Raw genomic sequence first — 21,508 nt, 5'->3', positions numbered from 1 at the left:
CCCAGAGTTTTTTCAGTGAAAACGCAAAACTCCGGCCGCAGTGGAGAGTTGCGGATATATCCAGATATCTCCTGATCCGCGTTTTCGTCTGGACAGGTATAGCCGCAGATTTACGTCGTCACCGTGCGACAACAATGCTTTGACGTCACTTGCGCGACTTGAGTCAACATGGACTCTCGAGGTGCTGCGTTGGTTATACCCATTCTTGATGCGCTTTTTGCTTACTTATTTGTCCACAACCAACCACTGCTTCTCGGTGAAAGGTTTAAAAGCAATTCTGACGGTCTTTTGTCGGTTCGGCGCCATGTTTTTGCTTTCGTAGAAGTGACGTCAAAGGACGGAAGTTCCTTCTGAATGGACAGTATTTGGCTAACTACTACCGCCTAGAGGCTTGGCGTGCATTTGAAAACGCACTACTGCGGTTAAGTGTGGATGCCTTTTTTTATGTGTATTCTAACGCAGGTGGGGGGAATATAAGGCCCGACACACACACACACTCTCTCTTCTTGCTGCGCAGGCGTGCTGCACTTAACATGCACATTAACACAAACATGTCTGCCGTGTGGAGTTACTTTGTTGTTGTTGAGAGCGATGTGATGTTCGCGTCTTGTAATATATGCCATGAAAAGGTATCTCGCGGGGGGGCATGGTCAAAGGTTTTAACACGACCAACTTAATCCGGCATTTGAAGTACAAGCATTTGGAGGAGTATGGTGAGTTTACGAGGATCACTGCATTGAATGAAGTAAAGGCGGACGCAGCAGCAGCAACAGTAAAACGGCAGCTCACTCAACCCATGCTGACCAACTCAAACCCGTATCAGCCATCCATCTAGAGTCAGTAATTACCAGCCTGATACTAATATTGGACAAATCCTTTACTGGATTGATTCAGACTTCCATCTTCACAAAGCTGTTCTGCATGCATCTGAGTTTTCCGGCTCACATCCTGCCATTGCTTTAGCGTCAGCTTGTTCGAAACATGGCATATTCTAAAAGACAAATACACGTGATATTCAGAGATAACACCCGGAATATGGTGAACGCTATGACTGATAATGGGCTACCAAGTTTGGGGTGTATGGCACACACCCTGAAGCTATTCATCATGCGGTGCTGTCACAGCGCACTATAAATTACACCATTGCCACACGGAGACGCATTGTGGGTCACTTCCACCACTCCCCCTTAGCATATGCAAGACTTCAGAGCATACAGAAACGGCTCGGCCAGCCCACTAAAAGACTGCAACAAGATGTCAGCACGAGATGGAATAGCACATACTATATGCTCCATTGTCTTCTTGAGCAAAAACGGGCATTGGGCGTTTATGCCCTTGACTTTGATCTACCTGCCACATTCACATCATCACAGTGGGGATTGATTGATAACATAACAGCCCTCCTGGAACTTTTTGAAGAACTGATCAAGGATATATGCTCATCAACGGCATCCATCTCTGATGTAATACTTTCTGTGATGGTTTTAAAGTGCCTCCTTACTGTAGCGAATATGCCTTCATGTGGACCACATCTTGAGGTTATGAGACTGATTCAGCCAGATGTCATCAAGTCTGCTCCAGCCTCACTTAAAAACAATTGAATCACCAGGGGACCCCGACAATTGGATTTTACAAGGACATGCCAGGACTCAGGAAGACCCAAAATCCTGATAAGGAGCCACTCGTCGCCATCTGAAAACCTCTCCAGACAACGGATATGGATTCGAATGGCCTTAAAACAGACTTCATGGAGCCTCCCCCCAGCGGGAAGCCAGAAGGTTCTTCTCACAAACCCCGATGAACATCGACAGTGCTGGATGAAGACCGACCCCAAGAGGTCGACATGGGAACTGCAGCATTGAACTTCCTATGCTTTTGATCAATCAAAATTACCTTGAAATGAAACATAATTGAATGTATGTTTGTGTATTGCTTACTGTGTGTATCCTGCTAAGTTTGCATTGATGAAGAATTTGAAGAATTTTGGCCGTTTTGCAAGAAATTTACCATACACTTCCTCATCAAAAAGCATTTTGAAGTTCTTTTCAACCAAAGAAACATTCAATGGCAAAAAAAAAAAAACACTACAGAAAATAACAACAACAAATACAGCTAAAAATCATGTATCAAAGTTTACTTTCATTCTTATCAACAGAGCTGGGCACTTGACCCTTTGGCCCGTCCGGCCGCGACCCTCCACCCTTGACCTGGGTACCCTTCCGGCCGCGACCCCCCGGCCATATTCATAAACATTGTCGGCCCCCGCCCGTTCCGACCCCCCCCCCCCCCCCACCGGCCTTCAAAATAAAAGCAAACTACTACACAGCAGTTTTGCTACAGCGTATTTCCTTAAGTAGGAAAATGCATGATGTGCTATACTTGAGTGCTGCGCGCAGCTTGAATATACTCCCGGACACAAGTTGTTTTGAAATAAGCCTAAAAAGAAGCATTTCACCGATTAGGCTGAGATGAAATTTGGCCGCCTCGCGAGCGCGTCACACGCATGAGGGCCGATTAGTGGGCCATGCTTAGTCCAGCCATTTTATTGTCACCCCCCACCCCTCCGCCCCAAAAATGGGCATCCGGCCGGGCCGGAGGGCCCGACCGGTCTGTCCAATTTATTAATATGTATTTCATAACATCGTTCTGTCTCTAATAATAGCTTTGGACTCAGGTTTACGGCGATAGATTGTAATCCAACTAATCAAACTGTTAGCATTAGTACTTGGCTAATGTAGCTCTGTTTTCAACGTATATATGTACCCACAATTTATCACGTCGACAAAAATGTATTGTATGGATACTGTTAATAGCTCTTGCTAACTTGGTTGCTCCGTTTTTATTGATTAATCAAGTATTCTCACAGAACTAAAAAAAAACAAGTAGTGTTTAATGCACAAGAAAAAATGTTGCACATAATTTCTTGTATAGTGAAGACATGCCAGAGAGGGCTATTTTGTTATCCTGCGAACTAGTTTAAACTGAAATGTAGTGACACAAGTGAGGTTTATCCGCTTTAACATCTTACTGAGTGTTGTTGTCGTCCTTACATGTTTTTTGGTTCAAATATTACATATTCATAAGTACAGTATACCGTGTTTGTAGACACTGAGACACACACACTGAGAGTGTGTGTTGTGTATATTTTTTATGAGTTGGTAGTGTAATGTCATTGGATATTAATGAATATATGCACACACGTCAGCTTCATCGGAGTTGGCTTTAATGCAGGTGACTTAACATTAAAACAGGGCTGACTGGGAGTTCACTCTGTCTCCTCTGTAACTCTGGCATATCCAAACCACCAGCAGCCTTTATCGGTACCTAGTTGTAGAACAGTTGAGTCTCTATATAACATCTAGTATGCATAATAAGAGCAAATTATGAATCCGCCCCATGGAGCAAACTTGTGATTGTGTATTCCTAGAAAAATATATGAAATGTCACTGTGTTTTATATGAATCAAATAGTTTGTCAGTACACTGAAAAAAACGTTGAGTTTACTCAATTTTATCTTGACAAGTGGTTGCATGATATAAAACCATCTGAATCCTATTAACATCCCTCCATCCATCCATTATCGATACCGCTTATCCTCACAAGGGTCGAGGCGTGCTGGAGCCTATCCCAGCTGTCTTCGGGCAGTAGGCGGGGGACACCCTGAATTGGTTGCCAGCCAATCGCAGGGCACACAGAGACAAATCCGCACTCACAATCACACCTAGGGGCAATTTAGAGAGTCCAATCAACTTACCATGCATGTTTTTGGAATGTGGGAGAAAACCGGAGTACCCGGAGAAAACCCACGCAGGCACGGGGAGAACATGCAAACTCCACAGAGGGAGGCCGGAGCCGGGATCGAACCCACGACCTCTGAACTGTGAGGCGGACGTGCTAACCAGTCGACCACCGTGCCGCCATCCAATGAACAATGATCTCTTTTTCTTTTGTAGTTTCTTCCTTCTGAGCAAATCAGCCCAGCTGCAGCACTTTGTAAACCACCACCGAAGTCCACTGCAGTATCATTGGAACCTCTACCTGTTCAGCATACCCCATTATGTTTTCTCTGGAAATTATTTTAATAGATCCACTGTAAATGTCCTGGATGTAACGATTTACTCCAGCCCAGATTCAAGTGTCAAATACGGCTGTCACAAACAATTATTTTGCTAGTCGACAATTCACCAACAGGAGTTGCGATTAGTTGACTAATCGGATCATATGTAAATTGCGGCATAATCGCACCAGCAAGCTGCTGCTCTTATATGACTATCAGCAGCTTACAGTTAGAACTCTTTAAGGTATCGTACAAAAGAAGAAAGACCAGTGCTGAAAGATGATAGTACATTCAACTTGTACTAAAATGTGCAGGTTGTACCAGCATTCCTGACTTGTTTTCAGTGGAGTACCAGTAATTGAAATTATGGCTGTAAATATTTTATTGCTGAATGTTTAGTGCATTTTAAAATTGAACTAAAAACCAATACACAATGCTGAGTTGCACTAATACTATGAAACTACCTATAAATACTAAAGGAAATGTTGGATTTGTAAACATATTTCACCCTTCCTTGGTACCAATCATTTTTTCTCCAGCAAGAGATGAGGCATTTTGGAGAGAAAAATTTACACCAAATAATTTGAGAGCGGCTATTGTTAACATGGCGTTGATTCTAATCTCTTTTATTTATTTATTTTTACCTCTATGCATATTTCATGCAGTTTAAATTAATTTTAGATGAATCGTTACATCCTTAGAAAATGTATCAAACAATGTTTTTAAATTCTTCACGTGTTGTCAGAAATCAGATTTCAACTAATTGAAACTGATGTACACAAATACAATTTTACACAAAAAGTATTGCCTGTTCATCGCGTCCAATGATACTGAATAATAAATGTTATGCCTATCTACAAATAACATACTCAGTGAAATAATTGATGTCTATTATACTCTGATGTGTTGCATAACTATGCAATTTAGTACTCATGATTTTGTCAAGTGTTTTAATTTCTATGTTGTCATTTTGTCGTGGCTCTGTTTCAATCTCCACGTCGTCATTGACATCGTCCCCCAAGTCAGGCGGTCCATCTGAGGGCATATGTTCATCGTCGATCTAGATTGTCATCAGTGTTTGCCTCCATCTCCAACTCAGCTGTTTTTTCAGCCCACTCCATCTGGATCTCAGCCGTCACCAGTGACTTGCAGTCACACTTCAAGTCAGCATGCAGGGTCAGAGTTGTGACCGTCACCAAAGAGATCATGCTGGACATGACTGTCTACATTTCTGAAAATATACGGTAATTACATAAAAATATTTATCAGGCAAAGTATATACTGTTTGAGATGATGGTAACTTCGATAATACGTAATCCAAATAAATTATTCAACTAAATGATGATCAATAAATGTGGCTCTGGATTAAAAATGTATCTTGTTAGCTGCATATCGTCGCTGTCATGTGAAAAACACCTCCATTTTTTTCAATTTTATTATTTTTACGTAAATAGTGTTTCCGCTTTACAGACATCGCATTAACATGAAAACTAAAAAAAATTCAAAAATTCGATATAAGTGTTTTTCACAGGAAAGTGATGATAAACTGTGTGTTGAAAAGAAAATGAATTAGTGTTACCCTTGTCTTTTTGATCGAATCGATACTGCTACTGTTCTTCAGGCATGACATGAGCCATCATGTTGCTATTACTATAAAAGAAAAAAAAATTGCATTGAAACTAATATTTTCAATTAAAATGTGCGCAACTTTGTTGGCTTGTGCATGAAACCTTCAAAATAGATATCCTGACAGTCAATAATATTTTAGCAGTACAGCATTGTAAACTGGGATTTTTGGGGAATGTAACTCAAAATCCATTGAATACTTGGTTAATGTGTACTGATATATAATAATTTGGTCTTCTTGTTCATATACAATCAATAATTTATTAGAATATACAATACAATTTTATAAAATATTTATAAAACCTCACTGCCCTTTCGTGTCACTACATTTCTATTAAAGATAGCTCAAAGACAATCAGACTCAGTGACATGTCTACAAAGTAGAAACAAATTATGGGACATTTTGCTTAAGTATTTTTCTTTTACATTAACACACGATAATGTCCTTGTTTTTTGGAGTTCTGTGAGACTACTTAAATTAATAAAATGGAGCGCCCAATTTAGCAAGAGCTATTAACAGCATCCATACAATACATACATTTTTGTTAACGTGCTGAATTGTGGGTACAAGTGACTAAACTACAGTATGGCGACAGATATGTTGAAAACAGAGCTACATTAGCCAAGTACTAATGCTAACAGTGAAACGTATCATAAGATTGCAATCTATCGCCGTAAACCTGAGTTCAAAGCTATTATTTGAGACAGACCGACGTTATGAAATACATATTAATAAATTGGATATACGCGTTGCTGACTTTACCTGCTGTGAAGATGCGTCTCCTGAGCCGCTGGAAGCGCCGTCCGATCCGCACGTTCGCCATCTTTGTTTTCTTATCTACGCATGCGCGGGGAGAGGAATCGCGGATCGATTAGCTCCCCTTGGGATTTGCCTGTTCTGCATGACGTCATCCTAATTTGCATGTTGTGCAGATTTGTGCTCTCACAAAAGTGTTATCCCGGTGGTGGCAAAAAGCCCAACCAAACAAACACAAAGCTTTGTTGTCTACTTTTTTTTTTTTTTTTTTTAATCTTTTTTTAAGTAATTTGTATAAAAGCAACACTGTCATATGTCAGTTTTTGTTGATTATGGCAGCTCCATGTTGACAAAAGCGGTAGTGTTTTGAGAAAAGTCAACCACATTTCCCATGTGCGCCAGCAGGTAGTGTCGTGAAATCCTGAGCTCTCGCTGGCCTGCAAGTTGGACTGAATTAAACTTCTATTTCCAGTGGCTGTGTGAAAGATGAATAGCGATGAGTTGATGAATCAAATTTTGTTCAAACAATACTTTCGTTTTTTTATTTGTTTTGGGGCTTCTGCTATGACAACAGTAATAGCGCGTAGCCGTTCGAATCGACGTCCGTCCTTATAGCGAAAGGATGAAGTGAGTATGTCATAAAGCAATTCAGGACATTTGTGTTTTTTTGTGTGCAAGGGTTGCTTCCATCCTCCTCAGAGTTGCTGTGTGCCAGTAAAAACGATACAGACCCCCCCATGGCGTGACAAAAGTCCTATTCAACTACTTGTAAGTCAATGTTTCATCAAAAGAGTTGTGAAAAAAAATTATTAAGGTCGACTTCTTGCCCAGTGCTGCTTTAAAGGTATTCCACCTGGCTTGGAATACAGGGCTGATTTGATAGTCGGACACAGTAACAATATAACTATATTTACAATACAATACAATACAATTGTATTTATATAGTGCATTTCATAACAGCTAGAGCTGTAACAAAGCACTTTACATACAATACAATAAAAGGAATAACCTCTTCGAGAGCCTACGGTGGACTGATGTGGTTCAGATGTAGTATGCTCTTTTCGCCCCCCGTGTGTCGGTCAGAACACAATGAGGAGTGAAGATGGGGTTTGGCAGCTTCAATCTTGTTGCAAGAATAGGCAGGTAACAGCACAGGTATGGCAGTAGTGTGCGTGCAGACAGGCGTAGGCGCAAGTATAATTGATGCAAGGATGCTAGAGTGTATAAAAGGAGTGTGTGTGGTTCTGAAAATATGCAGCATATGTGTGCATTGCCCAGCTGCACACTATATCTAAAAACTCCAAATAGGATGTACAACATGACACATGCCCTAGCAAATCAAATGGCAAACAAGAGGTGAAACTACCTCAAATAAACATACTGTAACTAGAGGCCGACTACAGCTGTGGAGGTCACGCAATGGCATCGCCCATACAAAGTGCACACTGCCCGACCCACGCCAGACCTGACGTGCCAAAGAGGCACCAAACATGTAACTAAGGCTAGGTTCACACCGCAGGCAAATGCGACCCAGAGTGGATTTTTTTGTCCATATGCGACCTCTATCTGATTTTTTTATGACGGTCCGAACGGCTCAATTCCGATTTTTTTCAAATGCAACCTGGGTCGCTTTCATATATATTCCTAGACCAGATACGTATTCGATCTTTTCCATTCCGATCCCGTCTGTATGGCCAGGTCACATCCATCTCACATTGACGTCATCCGGAGCCCAAAATGCACTGCACGCAGGTGGAGGGAGACTGCAGGGGGATCGAATCTGCAAAGTTGTTTTGAGTAACACTATTGACTTTGTATTTTACTTTAATTTAATCCCACTTGAAACATGAAGCATAAAGTGGACATTTATGGCGATCATAGCAGCCACGGCTCGTTAGTGACGTCATCGTTCGTGATGTCTCCATGAAATCAGATATTAAAGCGTCGCCGCGTGATTCTCCCCAAATACTGTATTTATTTCTACCTCCTACCTAATTGCTTCACTGTATAAACGAACCGACACGCTGGACCACATTTACTTCCGCAAACACAACGCCGGGAGTGACGTAGTCTCTTCTTCTGCGCATGCGGGTCTCTTTCATGCACATGCATGTGTTCATACAGCAGGAAAGACCGAGGTCGCATTTAAAACGTAATATGAATGCTGATACAAAAATAATCCGATTTTTTTTTTTTTAATCCGAATTGAGTATAAAGACCTGCGGTGAGAACCTAGCCTAAGTACACCGTACTTATGCACCAACATTCAGAAATGAAAATATGAACATCCGCGCGTCATGTTTGAGATGCTCGAATTACGCGGCAAAGTTCAAAGAGTTTCGCCGCGGACCATGGCGACAAACAATCCAAAATTTGGGATCATGTAATAACCCAACACTGGAAGAATCCTGTGATAGGATGTCTGCTCATAGGAGTGGCTGTATTTTTGCCTAAATGCGACTTGTCGGCTTTTGTGTTTGAATTTGTTTTCATAGGTTTCTACCTAACAGGAATTCAAATGATGTTAAGTACTGCTACAACCACAAAGAATCAACTCACAACGATGACACCAATGAATGACTAAACAACTTCTGATTATCCTTAATTGCATTCATTCTCAAAGAATTCCAATGAGTAAACTGTTCTTTGAAATGAATGCATCCACCCATTCAAGTATTTAAGGCTGCAGGGTTTTGCAATGCTGACACAGGACGTCGACAGCAGCATCATGTACTGTAAGCCTTTTGATGTTTTTCCTTGCATGTTATATCGTTTTGTACAGTTAGGTTTACCATCTTTCTTGAAAAGTTATTTTATACACTCAGTTGTGAATTGTGTTCGATTAGGCCTTTGGCACATACGATTAGATAGGTGACTTGAGCCAGGGTATTACACTCTAAACACAGTTGCGTTAAAAATAACACAATTTTTGGTCAAAAATGGACCGATACACAAATTGTGTCAATTTGACCCATTCTCTTGCATTGTTTTGTACAAAACAGCCCATTTTTGGGGTTGTTGCCTGCAAAAACAACCAAGAAAGGTGAGTCAAATTGACCCAAGTTGTGGACCGGTCCATTTTTTGACCCAAGATTTTGTTATTTTTAACCCAACTATATTTAGAGTGTATTTTTCTGTGGCCTTTCCCTTGCTTGTGCTTGGCTTCCCTTCTCTATGACAACCTTGGCACATATTAGTTGACTTCAGTTAAGACGGTGAGGGTCACACATTGTCACATGGGTCAACCCCCACTGTGGGTAGGTGGCCAAGGCAGGATAAGTGTATTGACCACTTTGGACGGATTAGACCTTCTTTTGCAATCTCTCAGGATAAAGCTCCACGGACGTGTTTCAATCTCGTGGTGTGGGTTATTAGGGCTAATCTAATAAATGCTTATAATGTAAAGATTTTTTTTTTTTTAAAGAAAAATCCCTCCCTTGCTGTGAAATATGAAATCTCCAATGATGAGGAAATGGGTAATGTATATATATATTTTTTTCCACTTCCAACATTTAATAGAGTGTTACATTTAACATAACACAGTACACAGCATCTAATGTTACATGTTGTCCAACAGTTGGGGATTGCACTTGTGTTTCTGCATACTGGTAAGATCCTTTTTAAGAAATGCAACCGTGGCCTGCTCATGCCTCTGTTTAACATGTTTTCATCTATCTGTCAGATGCATTTTACACACACGCACCCCCACACCCACGCACACTCCTAGAAAGGTACTCTAGCGGGAAGTGCGAGGCATACGCGGTAATTGCCTACAACTTATTGCGCAGCAGTTAATGTGCTGTCCGCCACCATTACAGGATGCGTTCGGTGCTGCTGTTTTTGTGTGCGTCCCCGAACACAAAACCACACACACTCTAGGTCATTGTTTGTTGTGCGGTCCTCAGTTATGGTTTCTAAAGTAGAATGCATACGTGTCCAGAATTTTGTTCAGCACATTCACGGAGGAAGTGAGAACAAATCTAAGTTAAAAAGTAACGTTTAGAATTGTATCAAATTCATATATTTTGTGTCATGGTGCTTTAGATATGAATTGAATGAATAAGACACCAACGGCAGTCTGCAAAGTGGTGTCAGAAACAATCAGTCTGATAGGCTGTCAGCCAGAAAATGAAAATCAGTCCATGAGATAGATTAATTTGAAAAATTTTAAACAAATGATTTCAGTTCGTCAAAACAAGCATTGCTTAGTTGTGGTCATCACCAGACAACTGTCTCACACTTTCACACGGGCTGTGATGAGTTGTGGGTCTATCCTGAACAGTGTGTTGAGATATATTGACCTCTTGAGGAGAGTTACGCTCAACAGTTTTCAATCTCCAAGCAAGGTAACCAGAACCACTCTGGTAATCATAAAAATGTTCCTGTGGATTACAGTAAACACATAAAGTTAATATGGAACATTATTTGGAGAACGCACGCACGTTCTTGTAAAGTGTCACATCCTACAATGGCGGCAGACTTATGCCTTTTTTTTTTCTTTTTTTACGATTCCAGCACTCGTCCTGTCCAACACACACGCTCATTTACAAGGCAACACGTTTTCAAAAGATTACAATGTGTGAAGTACTTGTGTGATGAATGAAGAAATTCAAATGTCAAAAGTGTCGTTGACTTGACCACGATGCTGCGTGTGTAGACATATGAACGGTATGTCGGTGGCTGGTATGGCCGGCAGTCATACTTCATTAAAGTGTACATCAGGCACCTGTGTATGGGCCTCTAAGGTTGATTTTTGACCCAACATAAAACATTACTGGCATATAACCCAATATATAGTTTATTTGAACCAACAACTGGGTTAATTTTTAAGAGATGACCCAGAATTTTGACCCAACACAAACAATCCAAAAATTGGTATCGATAATGGATGGATGGGTTAGTGAAATAACCCAACTGTTTTTAGAGTGCACACTCACACTTTCACACATAGATGCCTTATAGGAACTCCTGCATCCTCGCATTGTTTGCTACCTGTCTTTTCTACAAGATTAAAGCTGCCAAATCCACCTCTTCACTCATTGCGTTCTGACCGATACCCGGGGGCGAACAGAGCATACTACATCTGAACCACGTCGCCTGTATAGTCCACTCGCAGCTCTCGAACACACACACAGCATTGGATAACTCAATAAAACAAACATTAAAAATATGCATCTTTTTGTGTATGTATTTTTCCAGGAAATCACGTGCAAGCCAGCGGCAAGCGTAAGCATGCTACTCATTATGTTCATTCTGCATATAGCTACGGAATGGGGTCTCAAACTTCAAAACCCAAACACCTACTATAGGTTGGACTCACATAAGAGTATATAAGTACATGTAATATAGATATCTGATGTGACATTTATTGCACTTGAATCTTTTTCTCTTCGCTCAAATGTGGTTCACACTTTCAGACCTTTGATCTCCAAGTGATTATGAATGATTTTAATCACATTGTATTTTAAGATTTTTGTTTTTTAATCCACGCGCTGCGTCAAACTAATTTTGTTAATCTCGTTCCATGACTCTACATACACACCAACTCCACCTTCTGTCTCCTGGATGAAAGAGAGAGAATGTTGGACTAAATGGTTTGATCGCGACAACCCCGAGTCTGGAAAAGGAGACTTTGAGACTCTCAAGCAACTGCGCCTTGCAAACCCGATGGAAATCTGCCATGTGCCAATTCAAATTGAGGCTCGGACTTTATCTGGAGACAGCGTGGCTTCAACAGGCGAGACGATCCATAAGTAAGTACCGGTTGCAGCGCAAATATACACACTGTTACATTTTTTCTTAGCTGAAGTGTACTTTGTACATTCAAGAGGTTATGTTGTGACAAAAAAAGGTTTCAACAAAGAACCAACCTTTTATAATCATTGTCAGGCAATATTTAAAATTCTTATTGAATTCTGGAGCATTGAACACACTGAAGACAGTTTAAGTCATGGCTGTGATATAAACAAAGAAAGAAAGAAAGAAAGAAAGAAAGAAAGAAAGAAAGAAAGAAAGAAAGAAAGAAAGATGGAGAAAGATGGAGAAAGAAAGAAAGAAAGAAAGATGGAGAAAGATGGAGAAAGAAAAGGAAGGAAGGCAGCAGCCAAAGTCACCCAGAGCAAGGGCAAACAAAGAAAGTATTTATACAGTACTTGTTACTTTCTGAAGTCCAAACAGAAGACAGCCAAGTCCATCAAGCAGTAGAAAAGCAAAGATTGAAATTATCTTTGGGGATGTGACAACATATGTACCCTGCAAATGGCTGGAAAACAGATCTCGCCCAATGTCAGCTGAGATAGGCCCCAGTTTTACGGACAATTCTCACAATTTTTGTGGGGGTCAGTGACAGGAACAGAAAGAGGGCTATCCCGCCCCAAACTGAAAGTGTGTATGTGTCTAAATCGACTGTCTTTGGCCATCCCTGCAGATCTGACACGAGCAAAGGATTCATCTGTAGAAATGAAGACCAATTAAGTGGAAATTGCTCGGATTATGAAGTTCGTTTTCAGTGCCCCCTCAGTTTCTGCCCTCATGAAGGTAATCATTTATCCATAAAAAAAAATGAAGTACTTATAGCTTAGGTGAGATGCAGACTTTCTTTAACTGTCAACTTCACTAAAACAAGCTAAAAACTGAGTATTTTCACAGCAATGTGACTTGTAAACCTGTTTTGTACTACAGTATATGCACTGAAGGAGCAATGACTGTCTGCATGTCTGTTCTGGTCAATCTACATGCTTTAATGTTGTCAAGTCAAAACAGTCTACAGCAGTTGTTCTCAAATGACAACTGAAAAGAATACTTGGCTTTTCAATATTACAATCTTTATTTACAAAATGTATATTTGAAGTTATTGGCTGTCTTTTTGAAGCGATGCCCCGCGACTTGTTTCAACACAATTTGTGTCCACGAGTATATTCAGACGCTAGCACATCAAGGTGGAGTTGATACACTTTTTCTGGCGTTCACTACTTCCGGAAATACGCCATAGCAAACCTGCAGTGTATAGTGGTTTGCTGGTATGCTTTTATTTTGAAGGCCGGGAAGGAGGGAAAGTGTGCAAAATAAATAAGTAACTTAACTACGACTTCTGCGACTTCTTCTTCTACGACTCTTCTCTATAAATATTTGACCCAAATAATTATACAGTACGACAAATCCAACCCCGGGGCTCGCAATGCAAGGAAGCAAGCAGTTGGGTAAATACTACTGCCGCATTTGAAGCGTGTCCACAGCTGGTGCGAATAGTAAATTAGCCAGCTAATGATCCTTAAAAAGCCTCTGCCGTTAGCTTCTCTCCCGCAGCGACGTCAATCACGGTCATTGGTTTTTTTTTTTTTGGGTTGGGGGGCGGAATGGGGCGGGGGCTGACAATGTTTATGAATATGGCTGGAGGGTCAAGTCAAGGGGTGGAGGGTCGCGGCCGGATCGGCAAAAAATGGTCAAGTGCCCAGCTCTGATTATTATTAATCATTATTATTATTATCATTATTAGCATCCATCCATTATGCAATCTGCTTACCTTCATAAGAGTCACGAGTCGCGTGCTGGAGCCTTCGGGCAGTAGGCAGGGAACACCCTAAACTGGTTGCCAGGCAATCGCAGGGCACACAGAGGCAAACAAACACTTACACTCACAGTCTCACCTAGGGGCAATTTAGAGTGTCCAATTGACCTACCATGCATGTTTTTTTGGAATGTGTGAGGAAACCGGAGTACCCGGAGAAAACCCACGCAGGCATGGGGAGACATGCAAACTCCACACAGGAAGGCCGGGGTCGGATTCGAACCCACGACCTCTGAACTGTGAGCTAACCAGTCAACTACTTTGCCGCCAATATTAGCATTATTATTACAATTCATATTAGTGGATTATTATTATTAACAACTAGCTGTCATGTTATAACGTGATCTAAGTCCACTGCCATTAAGCTATAAAAAGAGACAGCTGGAAGTTCAACAAAGAAATCGAAGAAATGAGATATGTCTCATGTCTCTCTACTCTGACCTAAAAACATGTGCCACCTTTTAAATCACAGGTCTCAAACTCAAGGCCAAGGGGCCAGATCTGGCCCGCCACATGATTTTATGTGACCCACAAAAGCAAATTATGTGCATCGACTTCACTTTTTTTTTTTTTTTGCAAAAAATATTGTCTTCACTTTAAAAAAGTATTTTTTTTGTTACCAATCCCTCTTTTAAAGTGAATTGTTTAAAATGAATGTTTATAACATTTGAACAAACCGTTTCTACTGTCCTCTGATTTCCAAAGTAGTTATTCATCAATTTGTGGTGTTTGTATAAGGCAAAAAGACATTAATTTGGGTTCAAAATCAGTCATAATTGCTCTCCAAAGGATACCATAACTGCAATGTGGCCCGCAACAACAATAAGTTTGACAACCCTGCTTAAATGATCACTCTAGAATGCTGGACTCCATGGTTTGATCGAGACAACCCCTCTGGTCATGGAGATTTTGAAACTCTTCCTGACCTGCACAGAGAACACCCATGGAAGATCTGCGACCATCCAATTAAAATTGGGGTCAAAACGACATCTGGAGCCAATCTTAGTTCAACAGGCGATGTGATTTTGGCGTAAGTACAGGATGAATTACAAATGTTGTTGACATAAAGTGCTTACATGTATTTTAGATCAATACTGATTGAGTCTGCCATTTGTCTCTAGAGCTGACACAGACGTAGGATTTGTTTGTAGAAATTGTGACCAGCCAAACGATGGTCATTGTGCAGATTATAAAGTTCGTTTCTTGTGCCCCCTTGAATTCTGCGAACCAAAAGGTAAGGTATAATACACTACAGTAAATTTCAGCCGGTCAAAGGCTTTTTTTTTTTTTTTTTTTACAGTACACCTTTTCCTCACTTTGAACATTTCAGAGGAGACACATGTAGTTGTGTCGCAAACATTTGGCGATGAGACTTCCATATTGCGGTGACGCTTCCATGCCACGGTGGGGAAGTTGTGCGAAGTTTGTAGACGGAAACGCAAGCAGAAGCCCGTTTGAAATGATAGGCAGACCGGCCTATAGGCTCTTCTATTAGTTAGCGATTTTTCTGTTTGTGTGTTTATAACTACAGTATTTCCCTTCATTTTCCTTCATTACGTTTTGATTTTTATTACTAAAAGTACATTTTACCCAAAACCGCCAGGTAACCAAGGTTCCAAGCTCAAGTCTAGTGCAAAGCGCAGTCTAAATATGCGCATGAGTGGGGTTTTCTTACTTTTGGTATTTACCCACAAAATTCATAAACACGCTGACCTAGGCCAGCATGAAAATGACGATGCACCTGTTTTTACGCCGAGCGCAGACAGCCTTCAGGGGTGAGACTTCTCTGTGCGCCGGAAGTAACACCCACGCGTTTTTACACCGATCGCATCTGTTAATTACTCCATGTAAACACCACACATTTTGCAGTAGGTTTGGAAAATAAAATGATGTGCTTTTACAGTTGAATTCAAGAAAAAATACAAATTTACCACAATGTTTTATGGATGTATTTCTTTAGCATGCAAGACACCATGGTACGATCGAGACAACCCTGGTGGGAAGGGAGACTTCGAGCTACTCGAGAAACTCCGGCTTGAGCACCCAAATGAAATTTGCCCATTTCCGCTTGACATTGAGGTCACAACTGTCGCTGGAAATACTCTGTCTTCAACAGGGGATGTCATTGCTGTGTAAGTACTAGATCCACCGCAAATGTACACGTTTATGATCATTTTCTGGGAGTCAAGCAAGCATAACGCTTAAATTGCATCTTCCTGTTGAGGTACATGTGTAAACTACTATTCAGTCCAATCAGATCTGCTAGGTTTATTTAGGAACTTCCTTTTCCCTCAAAAATACATCTAAAACTATTACATTGTTTTGATTTGGTTCACGTGACTACTTTCATTTCTGCAGAGTGGACGCAACTACTGGGTTTATCTGTAAAAATGAAGACCAGAAAAAAGGACACTGCTCTGATTATCAAGTTCGTTTCATATGTCCCAACGAATTTTGCAACGAGCACGGTAATCATATGTAATCAACTATGCATTCAAAGTTGTGATAAGCTAATGACAAAACAAGGCAGGTGAAAATGTTTATCAATTATTTCACAAATATACTGATGCATTTTTTTTTTTTAACAGTGCTCCAGAATTACCAGTAATTTCATATCATTCTTTTATTCACCAACGATTGCAATGTACCTCCTTTTGTGATTGCTCCAGAATGCTGGACTCCATGGCTTGATCAAGACGACCCCTCTGGTGCAGGAGACTATGAGACCCTTTATCAGCTGCGTCACATATATCCATATGCAATCTGCCTGACACCATTTCAAATTGAAGTTGAAACTATACATGGGTTCAGTGTGGCTTCAACTGGGAATGTGATTCATGTGTAAGTACTCGATCCATCACTGGTTAACTCTTTCACGTCTACCGCGCATTAACTTTTGGTGAGAGGAGCATGTATTAATACCAAAAATATCCACATTTAGAGCAAACAGTTGAAGGCCAATTTTTTTAAAGATTTCTGTAGTCATATATGAACCGACTGTAAAGTATATAAGATTGACCCAATTCTCTTTTCCAACAGAGCCGACGCCGAGACAGGATTCATATGCCAAAATTACGATCAGAAGCATGGCATGTGCGCGGATTATCGTGTCCGTTTCAGGTGTCCCCTCGATTTCTGCAAACCACCAGGTAACCAAGGTTCAATTGTTTCTTAGTCAACTGAAAGTCAAAGTTAGGAGAAAAACACTCATTATGAATGCCTTCTGGTATTCTAAAGATCAGGTGCTTGATCCTTGAGACCACCCACAAAGTGTCTTGTGAAGTGCATGTGAGACATAATGATGAAATTTGACTTGAGTCCATTGACAGACAAATCAACACAATGCCCTAACGTAGTGGGTCCCAGACATTTTTGTAAAGGCCTTCTTTTAAGGAGAGCAACATTGTATTTCTGATAGAAAGTCATCCAATGGTCATATAGTCTTATGGAATATCCATCTACCGGTAGTTCGCCTGTACAGTGCATCGCAAAATCTGCACTTGATGAACATAAAATGTAACCTCTGCATTTAAAACCATAGCTACTGTGTCTGATTAAGACTAAGGTTAAAACAACAACCACAACAAAAATGCCCTGAAACGCTTGCTCCAAAAAATTGCATGCCTTCCTTGAAGAGTAGTGTAAATTATTAATATGCGTTGCTGATCCTACTTTGGAGTAGGATTATCATGACTTTGCCTATAATTAAACAATTGTCACTTTTCCAGCCTTGGACACACTTTTGCATGCTATTTAATGAGAAAGTGTGCTGAAACTTAATGTGTGAGCATGTCACAGGACAATTGTGGTTTATATTTCACTAATTATGTTCCTATTTCTACTCATCTTCTCCCTCTTCTTGGACAATGGCTTTAGAATGTTGGACTGAGTGGTTTAATGTCGACACTCCCAGAAAAGGTGGTGACTTTGAACAGATTTGTGCAATTCGGAAGAAATTCCCATCAAAAATGTGTGACATGCCAGCTTCCATTGAAGCCCGGACAACATCTGGAGCCAGTGTAGATTCAACAGGCGATGTGATCCATATGTGAGTACCAGATGCACAACAAAGACCTCACGTACATTGTCTTGGGAAAAAAAAATATCACTAACTCACAACCATGAAACGAACTATTAAGGTGCCCTATAATAGACTCATTCTCAGTTCAAACAAAAACAAAGACGAGACTGAAGCTGTAACTAAGCCCATTGCAATAACTGTCCTCTTAATTGTCTATGCAGAGCTGACACAGAAACAGGTTTCATCTGTAAAAATTCAGACCAGGACAAGGGGCGTTGTTCTGACTACGAAGTGCGCTTTAGGTGCCCCCTTAGCTTCTGCCAAGCGCATGGTAAGTCAATAGTCATATTTAGAAACTGTACATATAATTATTTCAAAGATTATTGAAAAATATTTCATGAAAAGACTCCTAATAATGTCTACCGAACAGTGTGCTACACCCAATGGTTTAACCACGATGACCCACATGGAACAGGAGACTTTGAGCTCCTATCCCACCTGAAGCCAAATAATCTTGATATCTGCGAACACCCTATCGACATCGAAGTTGTCACTGCATATGAGGGTTATCCTTTTGCGTACACCGGCCAGGTACCCTACATGTAAGTTGGCTTCATGGTAAAAACAATACATTGGACTGTGAATGGTTTTTTTTTCAGCTTCTCCAAATACCCAGAGGTCATCAACTATCATGAAATGATCTTTTGGATATTTAAGTTGCTTGTTGAAATTAGTCACAATAGGGCTTCAAAATAACTTTTTTTACCAACCGAACTGGTGCTCTCATTTGTTGGTTTGAACAACCCCATGGATGTTTTAGTTTTAAATTAACCCTAATATGAAAATTCAATTTGATATATTTTGTACAGTGTACTATTTGACAAATGCATTTTAATCATTTTTCAGATATAGTGCCACTGAGGGATTTGCCTGTCGCAACGAAGACCAGCAAAGTAAACAATGCTATGACTATAAAGTTCGCTTTGGATGCCGGTGTGACTGAAGTGTAATGTTAGTCAAAACCTGTATACTGTAAACGTGTTAATGAACTCTTTCTTATTGCCATTTTTGATATAATCAGAAATATTTGCCCACACCATCTGTTAGATCTGTTACTGAGAATATTGTGTTGTAATTTTTGTGATTCTTAACAGTATGACAATCATAGGTTGGGGGCCGACTCTTTTAATGGCTCCAAAGATAATCTTATCAGATAATTCTTCTGTGTGGTGTGCTGAGCCTGATCTCGGCCGCTTAGAAGGACGTCCGACCTCAAATCGAGGATATTCGACTTTTTGGATTTTTTTTGGCCCGACTGTGCGCTGTGCCCCTAGGACAAACGAGCCAGTTGGCAGTGACGTACAGCCAATCAGAAAGCGTGGTGATGGGGCGGCGAAGAAGCGCGGTGGGAATCCAAAATGAAAATAGTCATGCCGAAACGGAGCCCAACGTCTTTTCTTTCTGTGCCACTTTTTTTTCCCCACTAAAACTACTTCGCAATCTAGCGCCACTGTCAAGACACGACCTGAGACCCCTTCTGCTTTTTCATCTGCCATGTTTGTTCACTGCAAAGTCTAGTTTAATCCTGAGGGGTTTTGCAAGATTCCCGTCTGACTTGAGAATATCCGTGAATGAATCGGTTTGTGTGTGATGCGTTGATCATGCAGTGTGGCTGCACACCACACACGGTAGGTTCAAAACTGTAATATGCGTTTTTCTAGTCGTGTGTGGGGGCTCTCAGAGTTAAGAAGTTGGTCGATAATTTTAAAATCCCGACGTGTGAACCAGACTTAACAGTTTTGAACGTACCGTGTGTGGTGTACAGCCACACGCCAAGATCAAAACATGATCAAGATCAAACTGGGGTGGGGGTCCGGGGGAGGACTGATGGACTGACGGACCGATGGACGAACTACTGACGGACTAACTGACGGACTTAACTCACGAATTGAATGACAGACTGACGATTGCAAATGAGTTTGTCATGAAAAATGATGGACTGACGAATGGCAGACAGGTACCCAGGCCGCTGATGGATGATGAATGACGATTGACGGACCAGCAAAATTTAGTGAAATGCCCACATCTGATGATGACTAAAAACATCTTTACAAGTGTATGTAAACTTTTGATTACAACTGTATTTTGTGCAGAGGGTGTGTGGGGGAGAGGGGATGCCCTGGCACGTTCCCTTTTGCCCGTTGATACCCAAAGTGTCCCTTTGTCAATATAGAGATATATATTTTGGCGGAGATGGGGGATTCGAGTTATATGACTTGACTCGCATCAGACTCGAGCTACTATTTACAGGACTTGCGACTTGCTTGGCAAAAACATGGGAATGACTTGACTTGAGACTTAGTATCTAAGTGACTCGACTTGACTTAGATTTGAACTTCATGACTTGACAAGTTTTCCGTTTTTCAAGGGACGTTTGGCAACCCTAGACACATACAGCATAAGCCTGAGAGCCGAAGCTAGCTAGGTTAGTGCGACAGTTTAGCTCACCAGTCGCTGGTCGCATACTTAATGTGATCATCCAGCCGGGACGGTTCATTTTTCAATGACAAGCTCAATGTATGTATTTCTTTTATCAGGAAAATGATGTTTTTGCCACCTCGCGAGCACATCACATGCATGAGAGCCGATTAGTGGGCCGGACTAAAATCGACTTCCGGCCATGCTTAGTCCAGCCATTTTTTTCAATTTGTTTCAGTATTTATCACATTAACAGTGTCACTCATAAACGTTAGTATGAAAAAAATAACACGCATTGTTCTAAATAATTTCAGTGTAGAAATTCATTTTACAAATCAATTGTTTTTCATTTTATTTTTAGAGCTGTCAATGTTCATTTTTAGAGATAATGTATTTTTTGTAGTAGAAACTGTGAAAAAAATTGTATCACTCTAATACATGTTTTACTGAGCAAGATTTTATGACTTGACTTATGACTTGCTTGAAACAAGTAATGACTTGGTGGCAACTGGACTTGGATTTATTTTTTTTCCACAGACTCGGACTTACTTGAGACTTGAAGGTTACGACTTGAGACTTACTTGTGACTTGCACATTTGTGACTTACTCCTCCCACCTCTGTATTTTGACATGTGTTTGTGTGTGAAAACCTGTCTGTGGCTTTTAAAAGGTAAAATGTTGTGGAAGTCAGCTTGAAATTTGTTAAGATAAAACTAATTTAAGACCCACTGAGGGGCGAACATTTCCAATTCTTGGCGAAGGTAGAAAAATGCGCATTCGCGTCAGGGTTCGTCAGGGTTTGTTCAAGGTTGCGAATGTTCACATTCGTTTGGCTAGGGTTGCCAACTCCCGGAAAAATAAATAAGGGACACCTCATCGGCAGGGACGGCCGACCTGACTGCCTTCAACTAGGGATGGGCGTATCGATACACAAATATCGATATTCCGATCCAAAGTCTTCAATTTTAAGTATCGATCCTCAAGATAGATGTATAGAAAGTA

At 40.7% G+C, this 21,508-nt stretch overlaps 1 protein-coding gene across 1 annotated transcript; it reads left to right on the top strand.

The window, feature by feature from the left end:
- Positions 1-11,110: 11,110 nt before the first annotated feature.
- Positions 11,111-19,192, top strand: LOC147145368 (mucin-5AC-like). The gene is made up of 14 exons (XM_086036081.1): positions 11,111-11,123; positions 11,640-11,666; positions 12,013-12,193; positions 12,868-12,977; positions 14,866-15,037; positions 15,129-15,241; positions 15,968-16,139; positions 16,366-16,475; positions 16,677-16,848; positions 17,047-17,156; positions 17,884-18,055; positions 18,250-18,359; positions 18,459-18,630; positions 18,935-19,192. Exons 1-14 carry the CDS (start codon positions 11,111-11,113, stop codon positions 19,029-19,031), a joined length of 1,731 nt encoding a protein of 576 aa, XP_085892207.1. The 3' UTR covers positions 19,032-19,192.
- The last annotated feature ends 2,316 nt before the right edge of the window (positions 19,193-21,508 follow it).

This window comes from Filicampus tigris, chromosome 7 (assembly GCF_054856515.1).
Source record: "Filicampus tigris isolate MCC_2025a chromosome 7, RoL_Ftig_1.0, whole genome shotgun sequence".
In the NCBI taxonomy this organism is placed as follows: domain Eukaryota; kingdom Metazoa; phylum Chordata; class Actinopteri; order Syngnathiformes; family Syngnathidae; genus Filicampus; species Filicampus tigris.
The sequence above is the reverse complement of the archived record's forward strand: the minus strand, read 5'-3'. Positions and strand labels throughout refer to the sequence as shown.